Source organism: Colossoma macropomum, unplaced genomic scaffold (assembly GCF_904425465.1).
Source record: "Colossoma macropomum unplaced genomic scaffold, Colossoma_macropomum, whole genome shotgun sequence".
Classification (NCBI taxonomy): Eukaryota; Metazoa; Chordata; class Actinopteri; order Characiformes; family Serrasalmidae; genus Colossoma; species Colossoma macropomum.
The window spans coordinates 44137578-44164057 of NW_023494805.1; the positions used below are offsets into that span (position 1 = coordinate 44137578).

General features: G+C 39.1%; 1 protein-coding gene and 1 long non-coding RNA gene across 5 annotated transcripts; one reads left to right on the plus strand and one right to left on the minus strand.

The window, feature by feature from the left end:
• Window positions 1–511: 511 nt before the first annotated feature.
• On the minus strand, window positions 512–26415 carry LOC118825601 (NACHT, LRR and PYD domains-containing protein 3-like). 4 transcript variants are annotated; one of them, XM_036596283.1, is made up of 12 exons: window positions 25857–25964; window positions 25317–25442; window positions 22159–22407; window positions 10886–13807; window positions 9432–9605; window positions 8637–8798; window positions 7987–8160; window positions 4069–4242; window positions 3409–3582; window positions 3111–3284; window positions 2925–2971; window positions 512–1402 (listed from the first exon to the last, which is right to left on the minus strand). In XM_036596283.1, exons 2-12 carry the CDS (start codon window positions 25406–25408, stop codon window positions 861–863), a joined length of 4884 nt encoding a protein of 1627 aa, XP_036452176.1. In that variant the 5' UTR covers window positions 25409–25442; window positions 25857–25964; the 3' UTR covers window positions 512–860. The 4 variants fall into 4 exon arrangements, with proteins under 4 accessions (XP_036452176.1, XP_036452174.1, XP_036452177.1 ...); XM_036596281.1 differs by having other exon boundaries at window positions 25317–25453; window positions 25857–25917; XM_036596284.1 differs by having other exon boundaries at window positions 25317–26415.
• LOC118825602 lies at window positions 4063–11068 on the plus strand. The gene is made up of 3 exons (XR_005008671.1): window positions 4063–4171; window positions 6185–6297; window positions 10960–11068. It is a non-coding gene; the product is annotated as an uncharacterized LOC118825602 (long non-coding RNA).
• Window positions 26416–26480: the final 65 nt, after the last annotated feature.

Sequence of the window (26480 nt, forward strand, 5' to 3'; positions counted from 1 at the left end):
GGTGCTTGGCATTTCAGGAATTTAACCCGTTCGTTTCCTTTCAAAATTTTGGAATGAAACATGAGTAGTGCTGCAATACTTTAACAGGTTAAATACAAGCATGATATTATTGAATATACATTTACTAAAATTACCTACATTTGATGTCAAAAAGGGCCTTTTTAATTTTTTCGTTGACATTTTAAACTCTCTTTTTATCTTGTACTGCGCTGTGGACACGATTTCTTTCATGTGGACACTAGGTTATTTCATGTGTTTCATGCACACAGGAGATTGTTTCATGTCACATGGACTCAATATTGCTTGATGTGTTTTGTGTAGATACAAGATTCTTTCAAATATCATGTAGACACAGGACTGTTTCATGCAAACACATGATATATTCATGTAGATGAAGGACTGTTTTATGTAACTTTACACATTAGCTGAAAGTTATCTGAATAAATTTCTTTTGCCTTTAGTTGAATATGTGGATTTTAAACGACAAGTAATGCAAAAATAACAAAAAGTAATCAGATTACGTTACTTTAATATAGTAATCCTTTGGATTAGGTTACAATTTAAAATGTGTAACAGATAATCAGTAATATGTAACGGAATACACTTTTAAAGTAACCCTCCCAACCTGGTGAATAGGATATGTTTGCATATTCTCTTCTGTATTATACAAAAAAGTAATACATAAAATGCATACACAAAATAATACATGCATAACAATGTAATACACAAAATACATAATACCATAAGATAATATGTAACATGAGCTACATGTTTTGAATCTGACTTAAATTTGCTCTGCTAGGTTTGCAGCATGACAAGTTATAACTAGAAAATTCTGTAAAAACCCAGCACACCGTAAACTATTTTACCTCACAGACACAAACTGAGGAGAAAGAACCAACCCAGAACCCTGCATAGAGTGGCTCAAAGAATGTGGAGTGGACTGTGTGTAGGTGGGTCAGTGTGTGTGTGTCAGGTGAGACGCTGTAGAAGGACAGAGTGCCGGCCTCCCAGTCCAGATACACTCCTACCCTGTGCGAACTGAAGCAGGAGGCTGGTACAGCAGTTTTCTTCTTATTGTGGCTGAAAGAATGACCACTCTCAGAGCAGTACAGACTCCAGGACTGATTACTGCATCCAAACCAACAGTCATCACTGTCTCCTTTCCTGCTGATGTCTTTATATGTAACTACTATATCAGCCCCCACCCCACTCCATTCAGCTTCCCAGTAACAGCGTCCAGTCAGACCTTCTCTACACAGAACCTGCTCATAGTGATTAAATCGGTCTGGATGATCTGGATACGGCTGATGTTTCTTCACACACTCCACCTTTCTGTTCTCCTCAGACAAACACAGACGTGTGTGTGCTGTGTGTGGGTCCAGAGTGAGCTCACAGGCATCTGTACCGAAAACACAGATTAGAGTAGATAAAATAAATGGTGTGTGCATTGAATGACAACTTTCTCTGAAAAAGCCCAAATCCAACAGTGTTCTTGCATTTTATTCATCAACTGTCATAATTAACTTTTACATGATAATTTTCCAATTTCAATTTTCCATCTCTTTATCACTTACAATTAAACTGGCTGTTTTTTGTTACTGATGACCAAGCAGAACCCTCAGATCATTAGGAACTAATCAGTTAGTCCTGCTGAAGGTGAAGACTAAACATGGAGAAGTAGCATTTAGCATTTAGCTATTACGCTGCTCTTAAATGGACCCAGTTAACAGAGAGCATTAGAAGAGCCCCAACACTTTTAAATCCAGGCTCAAAACATTCCTATTTGAGCACCTTGCAGCTCAGTTTATACACTGTTAGCATTTCTAGCCCCTTTTCCTCTGTAACAGCTTTTTTTCTTATCCTAATCTAACTCCTAATTTTTAATATGATTACTTAAGTCCTAATTTAATTTCTAATTGGATATTTAATTTAATGATTTTCTCTTTAAAACAATAAATTTCAATCATTTTAATTAAGTTTTTAATGTTATTTTCAATTGTTTTTCTATTCGTGTTTACACAACTCTATTTTCTGTAAAGCACTTTGAAAGACAGCAGTGTATAAAAGGTACTATACAATTAAACTTGCCTTGCCTTTAAGACTGATATATGTAAATGAGCTCTGTTGTGATTGGTTGTCCTGTCCTGGCTGAAACAATCCTTATAACTTCAGCATGACAGTGTGGGGCTAAACTTATGTTGGCAGAATGAGCATATATATGTAAATTATTCAGTTCTCATAACTAAAAAAACAAGGAGATCAAAAGGAGCTGTAATTTCAGTATAGTTTTCATATATGATCTGGGGAGTTTATGGTACATCTTGAAAATTTAACAATGTTTACATCAAACTTTTTTATTCATAAAAAGCAAGAAAATGTAGTTACATAGATAATACCATCAGAATTTTGTTCTTCCATTTAAATTAACTATATGTTCTCTAATGCAGTGGTCACCAGGTCTCCTCCCGGAGATTATCCGGCCAAACAAGGACTAACTGGAGCAGGTGTGGCAGATTATGGATGGAACTAGACTCCACAGGAAGGTTTATTTCTAGGACCAGGGCTGGTGACCACTGCTGTAATGTCTACTTTCTTATCTCTGCTTTTTTGTTGTTCCTGCTTCTGCTAGATCTTATTGCATCCTGTTTCACCAGCACAGCAGGATTTCCAAAGAGACATGAACAATGCCTCCAGATTTTCCATATCCTTTATTAAAATTAACATGCGTTTCTAATCCTCTCTAACAACTCTAACTGTTCACTAACTCTGTCTCCACATGAACACAAACTTGTGTTTTTACCACTTAATTCCTAAATCTGGGTTCTGATATAATCCCTGAAAAGATGCCCTGTGACAGCCGTGATTGAAAAAAGCACTATAAATATTATGTGTGAACTTTACACTGAATACAATGAACTTACATTTCCTCAGTCCTGGTTTCATCCTAATTGTCTCACTATGCTCCAGGCTGAAAAAGAAAATACAAACACAAACATACACATTTACAAATTCATGTCTGAACCTGTTCAAAATTGACCAATGTGAGCAACCAAATATTTCAAGCTCTAGTGTGTTTGCGTAAAAAGACAGTAAAGTCAGTAGCTCACTGTAGTTTCTCCAGTGTGCAATGTGGATCTTCCAGTAGATCAGAGAGCAGCTTCACTCCGGACTCTCCTGAGTGATTATAGGTTAGATCCAGTTCTCTCAGGTGAGAAGGGTTTGATTTCAGAGCTGAAGCCAGACAAGAACAACCTTCATCTGTGACCATACAACCAGACAATCTGCAGAAAAGAAAGAAAAAGGAAGGAACTAGTTTACATACAGCGTTATTTTTTTCATATCTGAATGTCACTGAATACCAAAGACTATCATTTATAATATTATATAAAAATATCTAATTATCACCTGAGTGTCTCCAGTTTACAGTACAAACTCTTCAGTCCTGTGGAGAGCAGTTCCACTCCTAGATCCTTCAGGTCATTGTTACTGAGATCCAACTCTTTCAGGGAGGAGTTTACTGACTGTATAGCTGATCCCAGTGTTTCACAACATTTTCCTCCAAAATAACAGAAAGCTAATCTGCAAGGGGAGACAAATTACAACTGATCTTATGATATATGCAAATATATATTTTGGAATTGAATAAGAGAAAAATGTAAGATTGTTTAGGAAACACCTACTCATTTTTGTGTAATTGTATATGACTGAGATGAAGTATACAGTAGAATTGACAATATAGTAGAACATAAACCAAAAGGAAATGTGGAAACATACATAATTAATGTTACTATCTCAACTATACAGTTATTGGGCTTCACTGATCAACTTGTTTAGAACAAATTTCTTCTAAAACCCACTGTCACAGTTTTTACAAATATTCTGACATTAACCAATGTTTTATTTGGGATTTGTTTTTAGGTAAGAACAGAATCTATGCACTCTCACAAGCACAAAAGTTTAGGAACACATCACAAATCTGGCATAGACTTTCTCTTAAGACCTTTCTTAAGAAGAAATTTCTTCTCAGTTTTTTTCTAGTCAAAAATGGCTTTACAAAAAGTTCACCTGAGTATCTCCAGTTTACACTGTGGACTCTTTAGCCCAGCAGAGAGTAGCTCCACTCCTGAATCCTGTAGTTTGTTGTTGCTGAGATCCAGCTCTTTCAAGGGTGAGTTTACTGACTGCAGAACTGATCCCAGATTTTCACAAACCTTTTCCCCAAGGTTACAGGTAGCTAGTCTGCAGAGGGAGAGAAATTACTGTGGACTTTACAATATTAAATTTATAATTCATTTTCAAAATAAAATAACCTTGATAAGGCAAAGTGTAGCTCAGTGCCATGCGTCCTTTGGACATGGCTGAGCCTACAGCCAACCTGGCAGCTCAGGACTGCATTTCCCAGAACCCCTCACTGCATCACGTGACTCAGGACTCACGCAGATCCACCTGTCCCCGCTCAAGTTCACCAGTCTTCTGATTTAATTTGTTACAAGCAAAGTTGACTACTGCAATGTTCTTCTTATTTGGCTTCCCAAGAAAACAATATGTCCACTTACAACTCAAACAAAATGCAGCAGTACCTTAACAACAACAAAAACGGAAAGCTGCACTGGCTACCTGTATATTTTAGGATAGACTTTAAGGCTTTCAATTACCTAGCACCTATGTATCTTAGTTCTGTAGATACTGGCCTTCTGCAAATACTTTCAGTAAAATACAGAAAACATGGGAAGCTCTCTTTGTTATAACACTTCTAAACTGTAGAACCATTTTCCACCTTTTATTAAACAGTCAATCTCAGTGCACACTTTTTGAAAATGTATCTATTTAATATAGCACTAATTAAAATTCTATCTTTACAGACAGACTTTATCACCTGCCTGTAAAGAACTTTGGGCTGCCACCAGTATAAAAAGTGCTCTATACATAAAAGTTATTATTAAAGATTATTCAAATATACTTGAAGGATTTTTGGTGTTACATCACTTTTAATTTTAATAACACAATAATCTTTTGTAGACTGAAGACACAAACTCATCCAGTTTCAGAAGTGGAATTGTTTTGCCATTCTTCTGCTATACAAGTCTTCAGTTGTGCAACAATACAAGCCTTTGTTCATTTGTGTCATATTCAAGCCTCATAATGCACCACATTTTCCATGGGAAACAATTCTGGGCTGCAGGCAGGTCAGTTTAGGACCTACTTTCTCTGATTACACAGCCATGCTGCTGTAACACATACAGAATGTGGTACACCAGTGTCATGTTTCAAGCAAGCAAGGATGTCCCTGAAAAGACATTATCTAGAAGGCAGCATATGTTGCTTCAAAATGAGGTCAGCATTAAAGGTGCCTTCACAGATCTGTATATTATCCACTAATACCATGACAAACACTGGCTTCCGAATTATATGTTAACAATCTGGAAGATTCTTGTTTTCTTTGGCCTGGAGAACACAACTTCCAAACTGAAAGTCTGACTCATACCACAAAACACATTTCCACTGTCCATCAGTCTGTCTCAGATGAGCTCAAGCCCAGAGAATTCAGCAGCATTTCTGGATGCTGATGACATAAGACCTTCACTGTACAGTAAAGTCTTAATTTGTGTTTGTGAAGTTTATTGACACTCGTTTGTCAAAGTATTCCCAAGCCCATGCGGTAATCCTTCTTCACAAAACCGTGCCAGTTTTTAGTGTAGTGCGATCTGCGGGATGGGATCGAAGATTAGCTGTACTCAGTTGTGATTTTTAAATTATGCACAATAGTGAGTGTGTTAAAGAACTTTATTTTTAAACTGCTGAATTTTATGCAGATGTATTTTAGCAAGGTGGTCAAACTATCCTTGATCACAAAGAAATAGGCCTTTCATAGATGTTCCTTTCACATCCAAGTATGATTGTATCATCTGCTTGAGATGTTTGAACATTTTTCAAAAATATTTTTGGAATGTGTTGCAGGCATCCATTTTAGAATGAGCATATGTTTACAAAAAACAATGAAGTTTATAAAATAAAAAATTAAATATCTTGTCTCTGTAGTGTTTTCATTCAAAGGCATGTCAAAATATAATAGATAAATCATTGCTTTCTGTTTTTTATTTGCATCTTACCTACTGTCCCGAACATTTTTGGAATTGAGTTTGTACTTCTTCTTTGTACTTGTTCTTTTTTGTACTACCAGATGGACAGGACTGCTACTTTTTATACTGGATGGACTAACCTGCTTCTGTGCTGACAGGCACGTATGATCTGGGAAAACCAGAGGACGCAGACTGTGCACCTACATGAACAAAGGTTGGTGTATGAACACCTCAGTTGTTTCTAGCCACTGTTCTGCAGCAGAGGAATACATAACAATAATATGCCAGCCCCATTATTTACTGAAAACTTTCTACCATCTTTATTCTCTGTGTTTACATCACACCAAATGCCATCACTAAGGATGTACTGGGATGCTCTATTATGCAGTTAGCTTACTTCAAAACAAACATCCTGAGAGGTTCCCTGATTACCAACAACTGCTAAAAAGAAAAAAAAAACAGTTCTAAAAACCATCAGTGTGGCTGAAAGGAGCAGCTTTATGGCCAGAGCATGTTTAAGGACGCTGCTACATGTGGGGATCTTATAGCCTTGGTGACTTGATTTTCTGTCACTGACTATATCAGGATGTTTGTGGACAGCATAGTGATCACAAGAACTGTCACTACACAGCCCAAGCAGAAGCCCTGGCTGAACGCCGAGGTCCACTCCCTGCTCAAAGCTTGCAAAGATGCATTCAGGGTGGGTGACAGTGGCACTCAGGGCAGCTAGAAATAGCCTCTCCACTGGCATCAACAGTGCCAAGGCTTCATATTCACTGAAAATACAGGAACACTTCACAACAAAGAACCCACAATGTATGTGGTAGGGCATTCAAACTGCCACTGTCTGTAAGATATGAATCACCTTGCCTAAACCAGTGCATGCTTCCAGTTGCTTTAAACAATGTCTATGCTTCTTTTGAAGCATCCAACACTGCGGCAGCAGTGATGATCTTGCCACCCCATATTTTCCAAATATGTTAATGAATGGTAATTGTGCATTAAAATGTATATAAGTGTGTTATAGATAGCTGTTTAATTATTTGTATTTTTATCACTATCGTGATATGAATTTCTGCCAAAACACATTGTTAGAGCTGCAATGGCAAAAGAAATTACCTTACATGTAACACCAACGAGATGTCATTACATTGCCAGCACAAACTGTTAGAAGCCTAATGAGTGTTTATTTATGCTAGGATTTAACTTCTCACTAACGCAGGAGACAAGTAACTTAACAATTAGGCTAAACATGATTGCTCTCACACTCAGCATTGTGTTTTAAGTGGGCAGTAATTTCTACATATATGTATATATATATACATATATATATATATATATATATATATATATATATATATATGTGCGTGTGTGTTTGTGTGTGTGTTTGTGTGTGTGTATATATATATATATATATATATATATATATATATACATACATGTACACCTTTGTTTTTGTAGTCATTATGAAAAGCTGTTGAGGCAATGCTGACTGTTTCTCAGCAGTTTAGTGCACAAAATATGTTTGCAGATCTAATGTAAGTAGTGATAGTATTTCATTTCCTTTTATTTTGCACAACAGTAAATGGTGCTTTGACAGTATTGTATTTTGCTAATTGCTTAAAGGAGAGATTAGTTAGACTTCTGTTCACATATTAAAAAACCTCTAAAACATTTTAAACTTACCCAACTTCATTTATATACCTTTTTGGCCCTCGGCCCACCATAAACACTGCACTGTTGCCCACCAAGACTTTGGGCAACCATGGTCTATATCATGTAGTTCAGAAACTCACATTCTGTGTTTTTACATATTACTATCATGGTTACACTTTATTTACAGTTTAATATGTATTTTCATCTTAGCTTTTTTCAGTCAAGATTAAATTCACAGGAAGTTCACCTGAGTGTCTCCAGTTTACAGTGTGAACTCTTCAGTCCAGCAGAGAGCAGCTCCACTCCTGAATCCTGCAGATAATTGTTACTGAGGTCCAGCTCTTTCAAGGAGGCGTTGACTGATTGTACAGCTGAAGCTAGTTTTTCCCAGGAGTTTGTGGTGAAATTACAGTCAGACAGTCTGTAAAGAAAGAATAAATACTTTATATTGTGCAATAATATGTGAAAATATAAAACAAGTGATGTTAGTCTCCATGTATCACATTGCATCTAGATTAAATACACTGAATGTTTCAACCTAATACTTCATTAAGGTAAACCTGTTTGAAAATATAACAGTAATTGTCTTTCTTCTCTAATTAGATGCTACTTGTACAGGAGAAAGTAAAATTCCACAATTATGAGGCCAGTCTATGGTATGATAATAAGTTATCATAAATTCACAGCAGATCTTATGCTTAAATTATTTCCTGAACAAAATAAAAAAATGTCATATTGTTTTGAGAACAAGATGGTTGATTCAAATGAATTTTCATATTCAATAAATTAATAAATAATTTCTAAATAATACTATCAGTTTAATGTATATAATGTTTATTGCATATAATGTATGCTTTCTCCATGTGTGTATCCATTCAAGAATTACATAAAGCTCACCTGAGTATCTCAAGTTTACAGTGTGAACTCTTTAGATCAGCAGAGAGCAGTTCCACTCCTGAATCCTGCAGGTCATTATTACTGAGATCCAAATTCCTTACTGATTTTAGAGCAGAGCAAAGAGTTTTACAGGTGTCCTTTGTGAGATTACAGGCTGAGAGTCTACAAAAGGTTAATAAACATGTTATTATAAGTGTATAGCATAGTTACAACAGAAGAGGTGAAAACAAGAATCTTTATTGGTTTGATATATTTGTTTTGAGTGAAAAAGTTTTTAACTCTAGTCTAGTCTCTTGTATTTCCCTAATTTGTTTTATGTATCAAACAACTGAAATATCAACAGATTTTTGCCACTATCATTGCTAAGGTTTAGTCATAAATGGAATTACCATGAAATTGAATTACAAATTCATTGCCATGAATTACAGAAGCCTAACTAATTCACATAAAAAGGTAAATCTTTTTTCCTTACATGTGAATAAACAACACATTCTGCCTTCTGTAAACTTTTTTTTTCCACAATAAAAGTGAATTTGCATTGAACTATTATTATTATTGACAGTATTATTAACAGTCTCATGGTCTAATTATAATAAATACATGGCACTGGCAAAATGGTCCTGAACAAGATATACACAGACCACAGGCTTTGGTCTCTGTTATCTGATTATTGTTATTACAACACTGGTAATGATATTCCATGCAGTTCTGATAGCATGGAGGGGAGACAGGAATTAATTCATATTTTGTGCCTTTGAGCTTTTTTCATCATTTAAAAATCACAAGACACATTACCTGAGTGTCTCCAGTTTACAGTGTGAACTCTTCAGTCCAGCAGAGAGCAGCTCCACTCCCAAATCCTGCAGATCATTATTACTGAGGTCCAGCTCTCTCAGGGGAGAGTTTTCTGATTGTAGAGCTGAGCAGAGAGTTTCACAGGTATCCACTGTGAAATTACAACCAGCTAGTCTGTAAAGTGAGAGCAAATACAGTACAAGATACACTTTAATCAGGAAAATTGGAATGGAATAAAGTGTATCAGGAAATTAAGTACACTAAATGCAAAAAGCCTGCTGTATAAAACATAGTAAATTGTACAAAAAATGTGTTTGTATGTTTTAATGTTTGGATTATATATATATATATATATATATATATATATATATATATATATATATATGTATATATACAGTGCACAGTGGCAGGGCAAGTGAGTTAACATTCTGACCAGAAGCAGGTTGAGTGAGATTTTTATCAAGCTAACAGCATTTAGTATATATGGTCCTAAACTATTGCATATGTTGCTACTTTTTTTTTCATTTTTATTACATTCGTTTTTTATTCCTACCCCATTTTTAAATTTCTGCCTTCTCCTTATGTTTGAGCTGCATTTCAATGTATGAAAGGTGCTATATAAAGTTTTTTATCATTATTATTATTATTTATTATAACATACTGATCAGAAGCAGGAAGAGTGAGATCTTTTACAAGCTAACATTGTAAGCAGGATGAGTGATATCTTTTTGTAAATTAGAGTAAATGTATTTTAATAGCAAAACATTACAAGCAAAGTTATCAAAGTAATCCTTCATCATTGAGGTAGACTTTTACTTCAAAGTGAAACATTGTGAATTGGAAGCTTAGGGCTACTAAGTTGCCTGGGTTGAATCAGGAAGTAGATTTTGGGCCTTTCCTGTATGCCTCAGAATTTTATGCTAATTTGGAATGTTTTGCTTTTTTCTTTGTTTTCTTTTTTGGGTCTCTTATTCTGACAAATTCCCTTTGTGGGAGTCTGTTAATCAGCTGTGTAGGTAAATGGAATGATTGTCACCTGTTGTCCAAAAAGCTGAAATACACCTTTCATTGTTTGAGATTGCACCCTGATAAAAACAATGGCCACTATGTATGGGTAGTTTTCACTCTTCTACCATAGCCTTTTTAACAGTTTTAAATGGATTTGCCCTGTAAATAAATGCCATTTAAAGTTTATATCATAACATGTAAGAGTGCCTTGGTGTGTCCTAAACTTTGAACATTGAAATTATTAAATGTATTACTAAAGAGCACCTTACTGACTGTCCATGATATACCTGGATTAAATCACTTGAGCATGCCAATAAACCTCCATCTCACAAATCAGAGTAAATCTTTGAATTGTTCTGTTATTTCTATTGGGCTCTTGGGCTCTGAGCTCAGTGGTCTTACTCAAATACTAACAAACCTTATATAAACTGAAATATAACACTCACAGAGCTTTTCTGCAGACATTCACAGCTGGGATCAGTCTCCTATAACCTGCCTCTGATGTGTTGTATTTCCTCAGGTCCAGCTCATCCAGCACCTGCTCTGAGATCAGGAGCATGCAGGCAAGTGCTGAACACTGTCCAGGAGAGAGCTTCTCTTCTGAGCATTTCTCTGATTTTAGATACTCCTCAATTTCTCTGGAGAGAGACTGATCATTCATTTCAGACAGACAGAGGAAAAGATTGAGAGATCTTTCAATTGAGATGTGATATTGTCTGTCTTCTGCTTTGATTAATTTTTTGATGTACTTTATTGTTTTCTTTGAGCTCCACTGTGCCAGAGTCAATGTATAATCATACACTTTGATTAATTTCTTGATGTCTTCTATTGTTATTTCTGAGCTGCTCTTTGCCTGAGTCAGTGTATAGTAATATTCCTTGATTAATTTATTGATGCAATTCATTGTTTTCTCTGTGCTGTTTGTTATCTGAATGAACATATAATCATATCCTCTGATTAAGTCTCTGATGCAATCTATGGTTTCTTCTGAGGGGCTCCGTGTGTGAATCACTTTATCATCATATCCTTTGATTAACTCTCTGATTAACTCTATGGTTTTCCCTGAGCTTCTCTGTGTGTGGGTCAGTTTATCATGCTCTTTGATTACATCCTCGATGGACTCTATGGTTTTCTTTGAGATGCTCTCTGTTTGAGTCTGTTGATCAGCAGGCCCTTTGATTAACTCTATGGTTTTCTCTGAGATTCTCTGTGTTTGAGTCAATGTATCATATTTTATTATTAAGCCCTTGATGTGCTCTATGATTTTCTCTGAGATGCTGTGTGTTTGAGTCAGTTTTACATCAGGAGCTTTTAAATAACCTACTGAGCTACTCTGTGTGCAAATCTGTTCAAAATCCTGTTCACTGATTAACTCAGAGATGCTCTCTGTTTGAGTCTGTTTATGATGATGCACTTTGATGAACTCCATGGTTTTCTCTGAGCTGTTCTGTATGTGGCTGAGTTCATCATGTTCTTTGATTAAATCCTTGATTGACTCTATGGTTTTCTTTGAGATGCTCTCTGTTTGAGTCTGTTTATCATTATGCTCTTTGATTAACTCCAAGGGTTTCTCTGAGCTGCTCTGTTTGTGGGAAAATTTATCCGATTCTTTGATTAAGCCCTTGATGCGCTCTATGGTTTTCTCTGAGCTGCTCTGTGTGTAAGTCACTTTATAATGAGAGCTTGTGATTAACCCTTGGATGTATTGTATGGTTTTCTCTGAGCTGCTGTGATTATCTGCCAGGAGACCCCATAGAAGTCTCTGATTGGACTCCAGTGAGATGCCCACCAGAAAACGGAGGAAAAGGTCTAGGTGTCCATTCTGACTCTCAAGAGCTTTATCCACAATTCCCTGTATCAAGACATACAGTGGAACACTCTTCCATTTCGTCTCTGGTTTAAAAATCCGCAGTACCTTATTGTTGTCAGTCATATAGCAGTGAAACACATAAACAGCTGCCAGGAACTCCTGAAAGCTCAGATGAACAAAGCTGTAGACCTTCCTCTGGTAAAGCACACATTCCTCCCTAAAGATCTCAGTGAAAATCCCAGAATACACTGAGGCCTCAGTGACATCAATGCTGCTCTCTATCAGGTCCTCTTCATAGAACATCACATTGCCCTTCATCAGCTGTTTGAAAGCCAGCTCAGCCAGTTTCAGAAGATCGGTTCTGTTGGACTCCAGCAGGTTCTTTGGGTCTCTCTCATGTTCCTCCTCATACTTCTCGTTCTTCATGTTTGTCTGAGTGATCAGGAAGTGTGAGTACATTTCAGTCAGAGTTTTAGGGATTTCTGTATGAGGCTGTTTCATGATTCTCTGAAGAACAGTGGCTGAGATCCAGCAGAAGACTGGAATGTGGCACATGATGTGGAGGCTCCTCACTGTCTTAATGTGGGAGATGATTCTCTTGGCTTGATCTTCATCACTGATCCTCTTCCTGAAGTACTTCTCCTTCTGTGGCTCACTGAATCCCTGAATCTCTGTCACACGGTTGATGTATGTAGGAGGGATCTGATTGGCAGCTGCTGGTCGGGAGGTTATCCAGATTAGAGCAGAAGGAAGCAGCTCTCCTTTGATGAGGTTTGTCATCAACACACCCACTGACGATTTCATAGTTACATCAGATATTTTCTCACCCTCTGAAAAGTTCAGTGGAATTCTGTTTTCATCCAGACCATCAAATATAAACACAGCTTTGATCTGATCATAAATCTCTGGGTCCAGATCTTTGAGCTCAGGATGGAAGTCACACAGAAGTCCATGAAGACTGTATTTATCATCTTTAATCAAATTCAGCTCTCGGAACGGAAGCACAAACATGAAATCTACATCCTGATTGGCTTTTCCTTCAGCCCAGTCCAGAATGAACTTCTGCACAGAGACAGTTTTTCCAATTCCAGCGATGCCTTTAGTCAGAACAGCTCTGAGGTTCTGCACTCCTAGTTCTTTGTCTTCTTTTCTTGCTTTGTGTCTGAAATCTTTTGCTGTCACAGCTCTGACATTTTCTTCTTCCGTTTCTCTTTTAAGACCTTGTCCAGATTTAAAGATATCTGAGCAGTTGATTGGAGTGTCATGTAGTTGTTTCCTGGATGTTTTCTCCATCTGTAGAACCTCATGTTCCTTATTCACTCCTTCACTCCCTCCCTCTATGATATAGAGCTGGGTGTAAATCCTGTTCAGGAGGGTTTTGTTCTCTTCTGTTCTGATTCCCTCAAATAAGCTTTCGTACTTGTTCTTCATGCTAGTTTTGTATTTTTCTAACACTCTGTGTGGGACATCACCAGCTGGTTGGTAAGAATCCTGCTGTCGCTCACCTGTTCCTTCTGCCAAAAGGTTTATCTGCAGTGCTTCTTTTGTGAAACACTTCCTAATGGGGTTCAACAGAATAACACAAACATCATCAAACATAACATTTTTTTATGAAACAGAATGTGTTGAAGTTGAGCTGAGCATACATGCATTCAGTTTCTGCTGGGTAGTCTCGATAACTAACTTGCCAAAATATATCATAGATACAGTGTCACGCCTCAGGAGGACTCAGACTACATTGCCCACAACCCCTCGGGAGATCATATGACTTTAGATGGTTGTGCACGCTCCTATCAGCGCTCACATTCACCGGAATACTAAATACATTCTCCTGTGTTTATTGTCATATGACCCACATAGTATAGCTTATAAGCCCGGGCTTTAGTCTTAGTCATTGCGAGGTATTGTTTCTGCTAGAACTTGCTGAGCGTTTCTATTATTCTGTTTGCTACGACCTGTTATGACCTACGTTTTGTCTCTCTGACCTTGATTTTTGCCTGTCCCTTCTTGTACTTTTGCTGACGGTTTTTGGATACGTGTTTTGATTGTTTGGCCTGGTTTTTTGACTACGATATCGGATCACTCCCTTGGATTTGTTTGTTTTGGTTATGATCACTTCGGTGATCTTGTACTGCTTTCTGGTTACGACCCACGCATGTTTTTTGACTTCTTCTTTGTCGCCCTCGAATAAAGCTTGGTGTACGCTTTTAATCCGCAAGCGTCTGAATCCTGTTGCATCGTCACAGAATACCTCGCCGAGCATGCAGACGGTGGATCCAGAAGCCTTCCAAAAGGCTTTAACGGAACAGGGACAACTTCTTGGACGACACCAGCAGGTCCTATCCGGGGTGACTCAGTCTCTGGAGTCGATCGCTAATCAACAGGCGGAACAGCAGGCTCAACTGGCTCAATTGGTGACCAGCGTAAGAGGTTTGACCGGCCAACTACAAAGTATGACTCTTACTGAACCCATCGCTAGCTCCAGAGGACCCACCATGCCCGTTGCTGCCTCGCATGTTGTCTTTCCCGTAAGTAAACCGGATAAATTTGATGGGGAGCCGGACAAATGTCGAGGATTTTTGCTCCAGTGTTCTGTGTATTTCGAAAATTCTCCGGCGAGCTCTGATCAAGCAAAAATCGCTTTTATAGTTTCGAGTTTAGCCGGTAAGGCTCTCGAATGGGCTACAGCTAGTTGGGCTCAAATACACCGTCTCTCATATGAACAATTCTTGAAAGACTTCAAGATGGTGTTTGACCATCCCTATGAAGGGAAAGTGAGCGGGGAGTTATTGGTGAATTTACGTCAGGGGAATCGATCTGTAGTTGATTATTCCTTGGAATTTAGAACCTTAGCTGCAAGCAGTGGCTGGAACGAGGCGGCACTTTTAGTCATGTTTCGCCAAGGATTGCATGCGGACATATTAAGTGAATTGGCTAGTAAGGACGATGACTTAACACTGGATCAGCTGATCACACTAGCCATAAAGCTTGATCAGCTAATCCACCATCGAAACAAAGTCAAGAGTGATCGCAATCCACGAAGCGCCCCAAACAGACGGAGATTCCGGATGGAAGACAATGACACTGCCGAGCCCATGCAGTGTGACTCCTCCCAGCTATCACAAGAAGAACGGCAACGTCGTTTTGACAACAACCTCTGCTTGTACTGTGGGAAAGCTGGCCACCAAGTACGGGAGTGCCATGTACGACCTCAAAAATGCAAGGCGCCGACCCCTGGACAGCACGTGGGGTCTACTCCACGTGCTAATGTGGTGAGTGTTCCCACAAAGGGGTTGGTTTCGAAATCTTTTATGTTACCTGTCACAATATACTGTCATCTCTGATCTCTTGTCGTTTCAGCCCTGATCGATTCTGGAGCAGAGGGGAATTTCATCCATGCCAAGGTGGTTGAACAACTACAAGCTCCAGTAAGAAATCTACAAACTCAGCTTAAGGTGGCGGCATTGGACGGAGGACCAGTGGGCGTGGGCACGATTTCAAAAGTCACAGATCCTTTAGAAGTTCAAACCAGTGCCCTACACCTAGAGAACATGTCATTTCTAGTTCTGGAACATTCTGAATTTGAACTCATTCTAGGACTCCCCTGGCTTGAGAGACATAATCCTGTCATATCATGGTCTGAACACTCCATAATTAGATGATCGGACTTTTGCCTACAATCTTGTATACATACTCCTACCCTTACCCTCGGTTCGACCTCAGTAGAAAGCCCCAATGCCGAACACCCCTTCGAAATCCCTCTTGAATACATTGATTTGAAGGAAGTGTTTAACAAATACAATGCCACTAGACTGCCCCCTCATAGGCCATATGACTGTGCAATAGACTTAGTAGAAAATCCTGTCTTCCCCAAAGCCAGAATTTATCCTCTAACTCAAGAAGAACAAAAGGCTCTTGATGTCTATATTCAAGAAGCGCTCAGCCAAGGTTTCATTAGACCCTCCACTTCACCCATAGCATCAAGTTTCTTCTTTATCAAGAAGAAAGACGGGGGGCTCCGTCCCTGTATTGATTATCGGGCCCTTAACCAGATTTCCAAAGCCTATCCGTATCCACTCCCCTTAGTCCCTGTGGCCTTAGAACAACTTCAAGGGGCTCGATACTTTACCAAATTAGATCTGAGAAGCGCCTATAATCTCATTCGAGTAAAAGAGGGAGATGAGTGGAAGACTGCATTTTTGACCACTAGGGGGCACTACGAATATACGGTGATGCCATTCGGGCTCTCTATCGCCCCCTCTGTTTTCCAAGCCTTCATTAATGACGTTCTCAGGGACATGTTGGGACAATACGTCATCGCCTACTTGGATGACATCTTGGTGTACTCTCGCGATTTTGAAAGCCATGTAAAACAGGTTAGAACTGTACTGCAGTGCCTGTTGCAAAATAATCTGTATCTGAAAGGGGAAAAATGTGAGTTCCACTTGCAATCTGTGGCTTTCCTAGGTTATATTATCAGTCAACAGGGTGTAGTCATGGATGATCAGAAAGTGGATGCTGTTATACAATGGCCCGTCCCTAAAACAGTAAAAGAATTGCAACGGTTTTTAGGTTTCGCAAACTTCTACCGCCGATTTATTCGAAATTTCAGCATTATTGCAGCCCCTATTACGTCGTTGTTAAGAGGAAACCCAAAGAGAATTGTCTGGAATTCGCAAGCAGAAAGGGCTTTCCAAAACCTCAAGGAAGCATTTACCTCGGCCCCCATTTTAAAGCACCCTGACCCACAACAACCCTTTGTAGTTGAAGTGGATGCCTCGGAGACTGGAGTAGGGGCGGTTTTGTCACAGAGAACGGGCGTTCCACAAAAGTTGCATCCCATAGCGTTTTACTCCCATAAGTTATCACCAGCAGAAAAGAATTATGGGATAGGAGATAGGGAGCTCTTGGCAGTAAAACTAGCTTTGGAAGAATGGAGGCACTGGCTAGAAGGGGCTAATCATCCCTTTTCGGTCATCACAGACCATAAAAATCTTGAATACCTCCGTACTGCTAAAAGGTTAAATGCACGCCAAGCCCGTTGGTCCTTGTTCTTTTCCCGATTCAGGTTCAGTATCACATATAGGCCTGGGTCTCGTAACACAAAAGCCGATGCCCTGTCTCGAATCCATCAAGAAGAGCCGGTCCATTCAGAAACAGAACGACCAGAGCGCATTCTGCCGCCTGAAGTGAACATTTCGTCGATTAGATGGGAAATAGATGAAGAAATTGAACGCGCCAATAGCACACTAGATATTCCCACTCAGTGTCCCCCAGAGAAACTGTATGTTCCTGTCGAATTTCGCACGCGACTCGTCACTTGGGCACACTCATCCCTCACATCGGGTCATCCTGGGGAGACAAGGACTCTTAAACTAATTGCACAACGATATTGGTGGGAATCAATGAGCAAAGACATTCATTCTATGGTTTCGTCATGTTCAGTATGCTCCCAATGTAAAACACCTAAAGCGCTTCCGGCGGGCAAACTCATGCGGCGGGCAAACTCATCGGTACCCCTCTGACCCTGGTCCCACATAGCTATTGATTTTGTGACTGACTTGCCAGAATCATTAGGATTTACCACCATTTTGACTGTGGTGGATAGGTTTTCACGAGGTGTGCGATTCATTCCATTCCCCACAATTCCTAGTGCCTTTCAAACAGCCGAGACATTGTTCCAGCAGGTGTTTCGTTACTTCGGCATCCCCGAAGACATAGTTTCAGACAGAGGACCTCAATTCACGTCACAGGTGTGGGCAGCGTTTTTTGAACATTTGGGGGTTTCTGTCAGCTTAACTTCTGGATATCACCCGCAAGCTAATGGGCAATGCGAGAGAGTAAACCAAGAACTGGGTAAATTCCTGAGGGTTTTCTCTCATGACAACCCTTCGGACTGGGCAAGATATTTGATTTGGGCAGAAATGGCACAAAACTCATTAACCAGTTCAGTTACAGGCATGACCCCATTTCAGTGTATTTTAGGATACCAGCCACCTCTAGCCCCTTGGACAGGGGTACAGACGGACCTCCCCGCCGTGGATGAATGGATGACGAGGAGCGAACGAATATGGGAAGAAACTCACCAGCGAATAGAAGCGGTACTTCAAAGACACAAGGAACAGGCGGACCATCGCCGTGGACCTACTCCAGTGTATCAACCCGGCGATCGAGTATGGCTGGCTACGAAGGACTTTCGACACTCAGAGGGAAGTTGTAAGAAACTCCAACCCAAATATATTGGGCCATATAAAATAGTAAAGCGTATCAATGATGTCACCTATAGATTAGACTTACCCCCTCGCTTTAGAGTCTCGAGGTCATTTCATGTTTCTCTTCTCAAACCTGCCATTACAGGGCCCTTGGACGAGGCTGTGCCAGACGTCGTGCCACCCCCACCGGAGGTGATAGATGGGGCTCCTGTTTATGCTGTCCGTAGGCTGCTGGACTCCCGGAGACATGGGGGACAGCTGCAATACCTGGTGGACTGGGAGGGGTATGGTCCAAAAGAACAATGCTGGGTGGCTGCCAAAGACGTTTTGGACCCGGCTCTGATTGCGGATTTTCACAGCCGCAACCCACAGAAGCCCGCTCCCAGACCCAGGGGTCGTCCGAGGAAACAGCTGTCCTGCTCTCTTCCCACGCGTCTAGGAGGTTCACAGCAGAAGGATTCGTCGGTCCAGCGCCTCGGCAGCTCAGGCTCTGCCCCTGTGCGGAGATCCGGTGGTGCGTGTGGTGGTCGTCCTGGCAGGTCTCGATCCGAGACCCGCCCGGACTCTTTGGGGGGGGGTACTGTCACGCCTCAGGAGGACTCAGACTACATTGCCCACAACCCCTCGGGAGATCATATGACTTTAGATGGTTGTGCACGCTCCTATCAGCGCTCACATTCACCGGAATACTAAATACATTCTTCTGTGTTTATTGTCATATGACCCACTTAGTATAGCTTATAAGCCCGGGCTTTAGCCTTAGTCATTGCGAGGTATTGTTTCTGCTAGAACTTGCTGAGCGTTTCTATTATTCTGTTTGCTACGACCTGTTATGACCTACGTTTTGTCTCTCTGACCTTGATTTTTGCCTGTCCCTTCTTGTACTTTTGCTGACGGTTTTTGGATACGTGTTTTGATTGTTTGGCCTGGTTTTTTGACTACGATATCGGATCACTCCCTTGGATTTGTTTGTTTTGGTTATGATCACTTCGGTGATCTTGTACTGCTTTCTGGTTACGACCCACGCATGTTTTTTGACTTCTTCTTTGTCGCCCTCGAATAAAGCTTGGTGTACGCTTTTAATCCGCAAGCGTCTGAATCCTGTTGCATCGTCACATACAGTACCTTCATACAACACAACTCACTAACAAATTGGAATTCCTATAATGATGACAGTGTTACCTTTATACAACCCTGTTTGCAAAAAACTTGGGACACTTTCAAAATGTAAATGTAAACAGAATGCAATGATATGTAAATCATTATATTTAATTGAAAATAGTACAGAGACAACTTATCAAATGTTGAAACTGAGAAATTTTATTGTTTTTTTTTTTTTTTAAAAAGCCCATTTTGAATGTGATGCCAGCAACATGTTTTGAAAAATTGGGACAGGGGCATGTTTACCACTGTGTTACATCACCTCTGTAAGCGTTTGGGAACTGAGGAGACACTACTGTAGTTTTAAAAGTAAAATGTTTTCCTGTTCTTGCATGATAAAGGATTTCAGCAGGCTCAACAGTTAAGGGTTTTCTTTTTCATATTTTGTGTTTAATAATGTGCCAAATGTTTTCAGTAGGTGACAGGTCTGGACTGCAGTCAAGCCATTTTAGCACCCAGACTCTTTTAATACGGAGCAATGCTGTTGTAATATGTGCAGAATGTGGTTTGACATTGTCTTGCTGAAATGATCAAGTCTTACCTGAAAAAGACGTTGTCTGGATTGCAGCATATGTTGCCAAAACACATATATATTGTTCAGCATTAATGGCGCCCTCCCAGATGTGCAAGTCACCTATGCCATGTGTACTAATGCCCCCCATACCATTATGAATATTAGCTTTTGAACTGTGCACTGACAACAAGCTGAGTGGTCTTTAGCCCGGAGGATGCGATGTCCATGTTTTACAATTTTGATTCGTTGGACTACAGGACACTTTTCCACTTCGCCTCAGTCCATCTTAAATGAGCTTGGCCCAGAGAAGAAGGCAGTGTTTCTGGATCCTGTTTATATGTGATTTCTTCTTTGCATGGTAGAGTTTTTAACCTGCATTTGTGAATGCAGTAACTGTTTTCATAGACAGTGGTTGTCAAAAGTGTTTCTGAGCCCATGCAGTGATTTCCTTTACAGAATCATGTCAGCTTTTAATGCAGCACTGCCTGAAGACCTAAAGATCGTGACTAGCCAATATTGGTTTTCGGCCTTGTCACTTACATACAGAGATTTCTGGCTTATCTGAATCTTAAATGATATTATGTACAATAGATGATAAAATCTCTTTGTTCTTTGCTATTTTATGTTGAGAAACATTATTCTTGAATTGTTGCACTATTTGCCCACATCTGTCTTCCACAGAGTGGTAAACTCCTCCTCATCTTAACTCCTGAAAGGGTCAACCTCTCTGGGATGCTCTTTTTATACCTAATCATGTTACTGAACAGTTGCCAATTAAATTTATTCGTGTTTTTTGTAGCATTACATAACTCTGTCATTACATAACTCTATCAGTCTTTTGTTGCCCCGTCCCAACTTTTTTGAAACGTGTTGCTGGCATCAAATTCCAATTCTATTTTTCAATGAACAATAACATTTCTCAGTTTCATTTAATATGTTGTTTTTGTATTATTTTCAATGAAATACAGGGTTATATGATCTGTGTTTTTAATTTACATTTTACCCAGTGTCCCAACGTTTTTGAAAACAAGGTAGTAATTGTTCCTTTGAAAAGTAAAAAATTAAGATGTCTTTAATTTTCTACAGATCATTACCAAAATTGATGGTCTGAATGAACGTGCTTGAATTGACACCACAGTCAACTCACTTTGGGCCAAAATTGTACTTCTCTACCTCTCTACCTAGCTTTAGCTGCTTAAAATTTACATTAAACTACTTGCATCAAATTTCACTTGAGTTGCACAATGTAGCAACAGAATGGGCTTGTTCAAAATGAACTGTGCCTCGACTTGGCAAGAGTAACTGGTTGCTGTTAAAGGAGGAGCTGAGGAGACAGCCGTAATATCAGACAATTTTACCAGCAGCTTTTGCGGCATTCACATATCAGATATAACATTTCTTTGAAGAACAAAAATTTGAATTTTACCCAATAAAATAATAACCACAAACACTACATATTTTGATAGGCCACATGCTGTATTCCACACAGTTTGCGTTGGGCTCCCATGAGATTATAACAGTGTATGTTATTGTGACACACCGGTGACACCGACCCAAATCGGACAAAAATATCTAACTGGCATGCACCATACCGAGCCAGGTGGCGACTGGTCTGCCCTGCACTGTGTTAAGTCCAACAATAGGAGTTGATTTGATTGGATATCATTGCACTGGATTTTTAAAGGAAATCAGATGAGTTGATTTGATTAGATATCACTGCACTGGATTTCTAAAAGGAATGAGGAGAATTGTTTTGACTGGATATCACTGCACTCAGTTTCTAAAGAAAATGAGAGAAGTTGATTGGATATATTAGGTACCTTATTGGTCCTACAAGGGAAATTTATCATTTTGCTGCCTACCCATGCCCTGGGAGCAGCATAGCATCACCAGCAGAGCAGCACTGCTCAGGGCAGTGGAGGGTTAAGGGCACAAGGGCACAACCAGGCTTACCCAGTCAATCGTGGGATTTCAACCCGTGACCTCCCGGTTACCTAGTTACACTGGAAGACAATAACTTACCCTGGGTCAGAAGGCACCGCTGCACTTCCGACATTAGGAGGGTTCCCAATGGACCAATCACTCTTCACAAACACACAGCTGGGTTCTCCTCTCCCTGTGCTGAAATTAGGAGGGTTCCCAATGGACCAACCACTCTTCATAGACACACAGCTGGGTTCTACTCCCCCTGTGCTGAAATTAGGAGGGTTCCCAATGGACCACTCGCTCTTCATAGACACACAGCTGGACATTGCACTGTCTCTCTGGAATCTGGAAAGATCACACACATAAACAACACATTTCTTATTCAAAGTCAGTACATTTTACTTCGGTTCCTCAATAAGGCAATGTTTGACATTTGTAACATACTCTTGTCGGGACCAAAGGCTATCCCCTTCCATCCCAGGCCTCCAACATAATATTATGAATAAAAATAAATTTTTTAAAACTGACTAAACACTTACACTAATAACTGTTTCAAGTCTAAGTTCTCAAAAGATGTCAAAAAGGAAAGAGTCTTCAAACACTGAGTTTGTGGAAGAGGGAAAAAGGCTTCTTCTTTATTTCAGCATCAAGTGGCTCAGAGAGACCCAACTGCACAAATACAGTGTTCCAAACAACAGTTTATACTATTTATCTGGGGTAGTTTGATATCCCCACACCTTACTTCTCAAATTTTGATATTAGCTCATTCTCTAATAGGTGCATCTCTTCATCCATCAATTTGGTCATTGCATGATGAGCTCACTCCTCAAAACTGGCTTCAACCGGTTTTTACCAGTCTGTTTTACCTATCAAGGTCAACATGCCCCTCTCTTCACTGGGTCAGTAAGTACCCACAGGCCTCTCTGTGAACCCAGGGGCTTTCCAATGTCTAGAATCTCCTATGCAGACAAAGACCGACCCTTTGTGAGAGAATTAATTCTCTGTTAGCCAATACTACCTATTTGGTTATTGATTACAACATCTAATCTATTTGATTACTGATTAAGGGAATATTTATTCAAAATCTCTGTCACTCTTCTGTTTCTTTAAAAAACAGAATAAATTCAAAAGTAATAATACCACAATAACTTTTAAAAAACGTTTTAAAAACGTTTACAAAGTGCTTTACAAGCATATTGAAAACAAATAAAAAGACAGAGTACATAAAAAAGATAAAATGTTATTTAACATAAAAATAAAGGACAATAATGTAAAGAAATAGGATATTAAAGGAGTAAAAAACCCTACATTAGGAGAAATAGATCTAGAGTATGATGGTTTGTATGTGGGGGCTAACACGAGCTGCATAAGATCAAATGTATTCAATCTGTCATTAAAACCTTGACCTGCCATTAATTTTGATTGCCATGATGGATTCATCAGTATAAATAAGCAGCAACAATGCTAATCCCAACACTGATCAGTATCTTAACTGTGATCTAATCACAAAAGTCAATGTCAGAATTATGCAACACAACATTTTAGTAAGCTAGAACTATGTTGGAAACAAAAAAAGAAATGGAAAAGGAAACACCTAAGTTTAAAGACAAAAGGAGCGTCATTTCAATTAAAGAACATCTTACTAACTGTTAAGCATGGTGATGAATTTATTAGGCTTTGGGATCGTGTGGCAGCCAGTGGCACAGGAAATATTATGGGGATAGAAGGGAGAAAGAATTCTGCTAAACATAAACAAAAACCTGGAAGCTAATTTCCCACGGTCCCCACAAACCAAAAAGGACAAGAGGGGGTGGATATTACAACAAGACAATGATCCAAAACATACATCACAATCAACCTTGAGCTAAGAAATAAAAGATTATTTAGTTTGGGAAAGTTTTAATGGCCTTCATCATTTGCAGAATTAAACAATATGAAAATCTGTGGGTACATCTCTTACATGACGTGCATGCAAGACAAATTAGTATTAATTAATATTAATTAAAATTAATTAATTGAAAAAGGGATCTGACTCACTACTGACTGAAAGTGTGCCCACACTTATGCACATGCCACATTTTGTTAGATTTTTTCCAATATGTTAAGATAAATAATAAGTATACATTAAAATTTGCAGAAATGTTTCACATTTAAGTCAAATTCTCCATTATGTTATTTGATATAATAATACTAAATATTATTTCATGTGCCTTCATGTGTTTTCTTTCTTTCAGTGATGCACAAAAAGCTACTTAAGTGCTAATAGCTCCCCCTTGTGGAGATTTGTTTTTGAATTACTGTTTAAGTTACACATACCTAAGAAACCTGTCAGGTGTCACGGATACCTATTTTGCAGAAACACAAAAATTAAAAAATAAATAAATCAATAAATTTGATTTTTCAAAATTTTCTTGTCTTTTTAAAGACGTAGGCAAGATGAAGCGCCAGTTAGAAGGCTAGACTAATAACATCTGCACTGCTATCACTTTCTTACATTTTCACAGTAAAAGAGGAAGAACGAAAAACGCCAGGTTATCGTTTAAATAAATCCACGTGCAAGTAAAACTACTAAATGTCTGAGTGAGGAAAGTGTGGTCGGTGTGTGTGAGTGCGTATACACACATACACACATCATCTAAACCGCGGTCGCGGTGGGGTGCTGGAGCCCATCCCAGCTGTGAGCTGTTATTTTTTATTTTATTATTTTTTATTTAAGCTTTAAATTACATAATTACACATGTATAACTAATAATGAAATTTGAATGTGACTATGTCAATAGCTTTGGCAGGTGGTGGTAAAGTCTGGGTATTAAGCTCTACGACAGGAAAAAAATTAGTACTTATATTTGAATTTTTTGTGTTGACTGCCCAATCAAAGTCTTCACATGTACTTCTAGAACTGATAAGATCCATCTACTCTGTTTGAGCACAAGGCAGGTGTGTTTAACACGGTTAATGTTTTTTTTTAAAGAGTAAGATGCGCTGTTTCAAGGAAACCTCATTTTTTAGGCTTCTCAAATACAGAGGAAGACAGACAGTGTTGTGAATGAGCTACAATTCTTTAATACTTTTGTTTTGATTGAGTGCCTAATTAGCTTAAATTGATGAGCTGCACCCATTAAATGATCAGATCATTAAATGATCAACTGTTTTTCTCAGTTTTGGCTTTTCAGACTTTTAAAATGTCATAATTTGGTTTCTGGTTGAGATACTTTTTTGTTGCTCTTCCAAACTGACAGAAAGCTTCTACTCACTTCAGACCAGAGGTTCCTTCTCCACTGCTGGAGTTCTGAAGCTCCATCATAGAGATTCTCCTCTTCAAGCATCTTCTCTTTTTACCATCCATCCCTTTCACTCTTTATCTGCTCAGCATGTCAGACCTGCAGCAGAGCTGGTGGGATGTTAATTACCTAACTGTACTATGTTTCTCCACTTATCTATTAAGGTTTTTCCTTTAATTTGTCAACTGTCTGTTCATGCAAACTGTTGAACAACTATTCATGGAATATTCGACACTGTCCAGTATAACCGACACAGTCTTCTGTTCCTGCTTAAACTCCAGTTTTACAGCAAATTTCAGCAGTTAGACCCGTTTACACTGAGACATTTCATCACTCTGATGTTCTGATGTTTTGATGTTTCAGTGTCGTACATCTTCTAACTTAGACTACCAGTCTGATCCACCGCTGAGTTTAAACAGAGAACAGTTCTGTTTTAATACAACACGTTCTCACTTTTAGCTACACACAATACAGCATTTCTGTTTTAGTGTTTGTAATTATTTATATGCGTACAGTGTTTAATCCAAACGATGATGTGCGTCATCTTCTCTCCCTCTCGGGTGAAGTTGCTTTCGGTTTTGTTTGCGCATGCGCCGAGGGTGTGTCCCAAACAGACCTCAGTGCCTCTTCTAAGTCAGCACTTAGTGACGTCAACACTACAAACCCGTGAGGCCAGAGTCCTCGAGAGTGCCAGTGGTTAAAGACGTGCGTTTGGGACAGACTCTTCACTGGGAAGAAAAGGTGCAGAACTGCGCCACCGGCTGGTTGTCCTTTCATTACTCCTTAGGGATTTTTTAAATGCACAGAGACTTTTATTTTAGAAAATAAATGTTGACAAATATTACAAACAATGGAGAGAGAAAAAAGTAATGACTAGGCCTGATGTAAAATGGTTTTGTAGACAGTGTTGTTGTTGACACTGAGCTGGATTTAAATCATTTTCTAAACTAATATCAAAGTGTAGCTAAAGAAAGGAAGGAAGGAAAAATCAGTAAATTGAACGCACTCTTTCTTTATTACTGCAGTCCTTTTGCTCCACCTGCTGTCCAAACAGCACCACTGCACACGAACACAGCTGTCACAGTAAGTTCTTCTATTTTACTGCATATTTTGCTAAGACGCTGCTTATATTAAGTC

Excerpts from the sequence above, each read along its gene's own strand:
- LOC118825601 (XM_036596284.1), bottom strand. The coding sequence starts at position 25,408 with ATGGATGGTAAAAAGAGAAGATGCTTGAAGAGGAGAATCTCTATGATG. Across the intron at positions 22,408-25,316 it reads GAAGGAACCTCTGGTCTGAA|ATTCCAGAGAGACAGTGCAA; the intron begins GTGAGTAGAAGC and ends TGATCTTTCCAG. Across the intron at positions 4,243-7,986 it reads TGTAAACTGGAGACACTCAG|ACTAGCTACCTGTAACCTTG; the intron begins GTGAACTTCCTG and ends CTCCCTCTGCAG.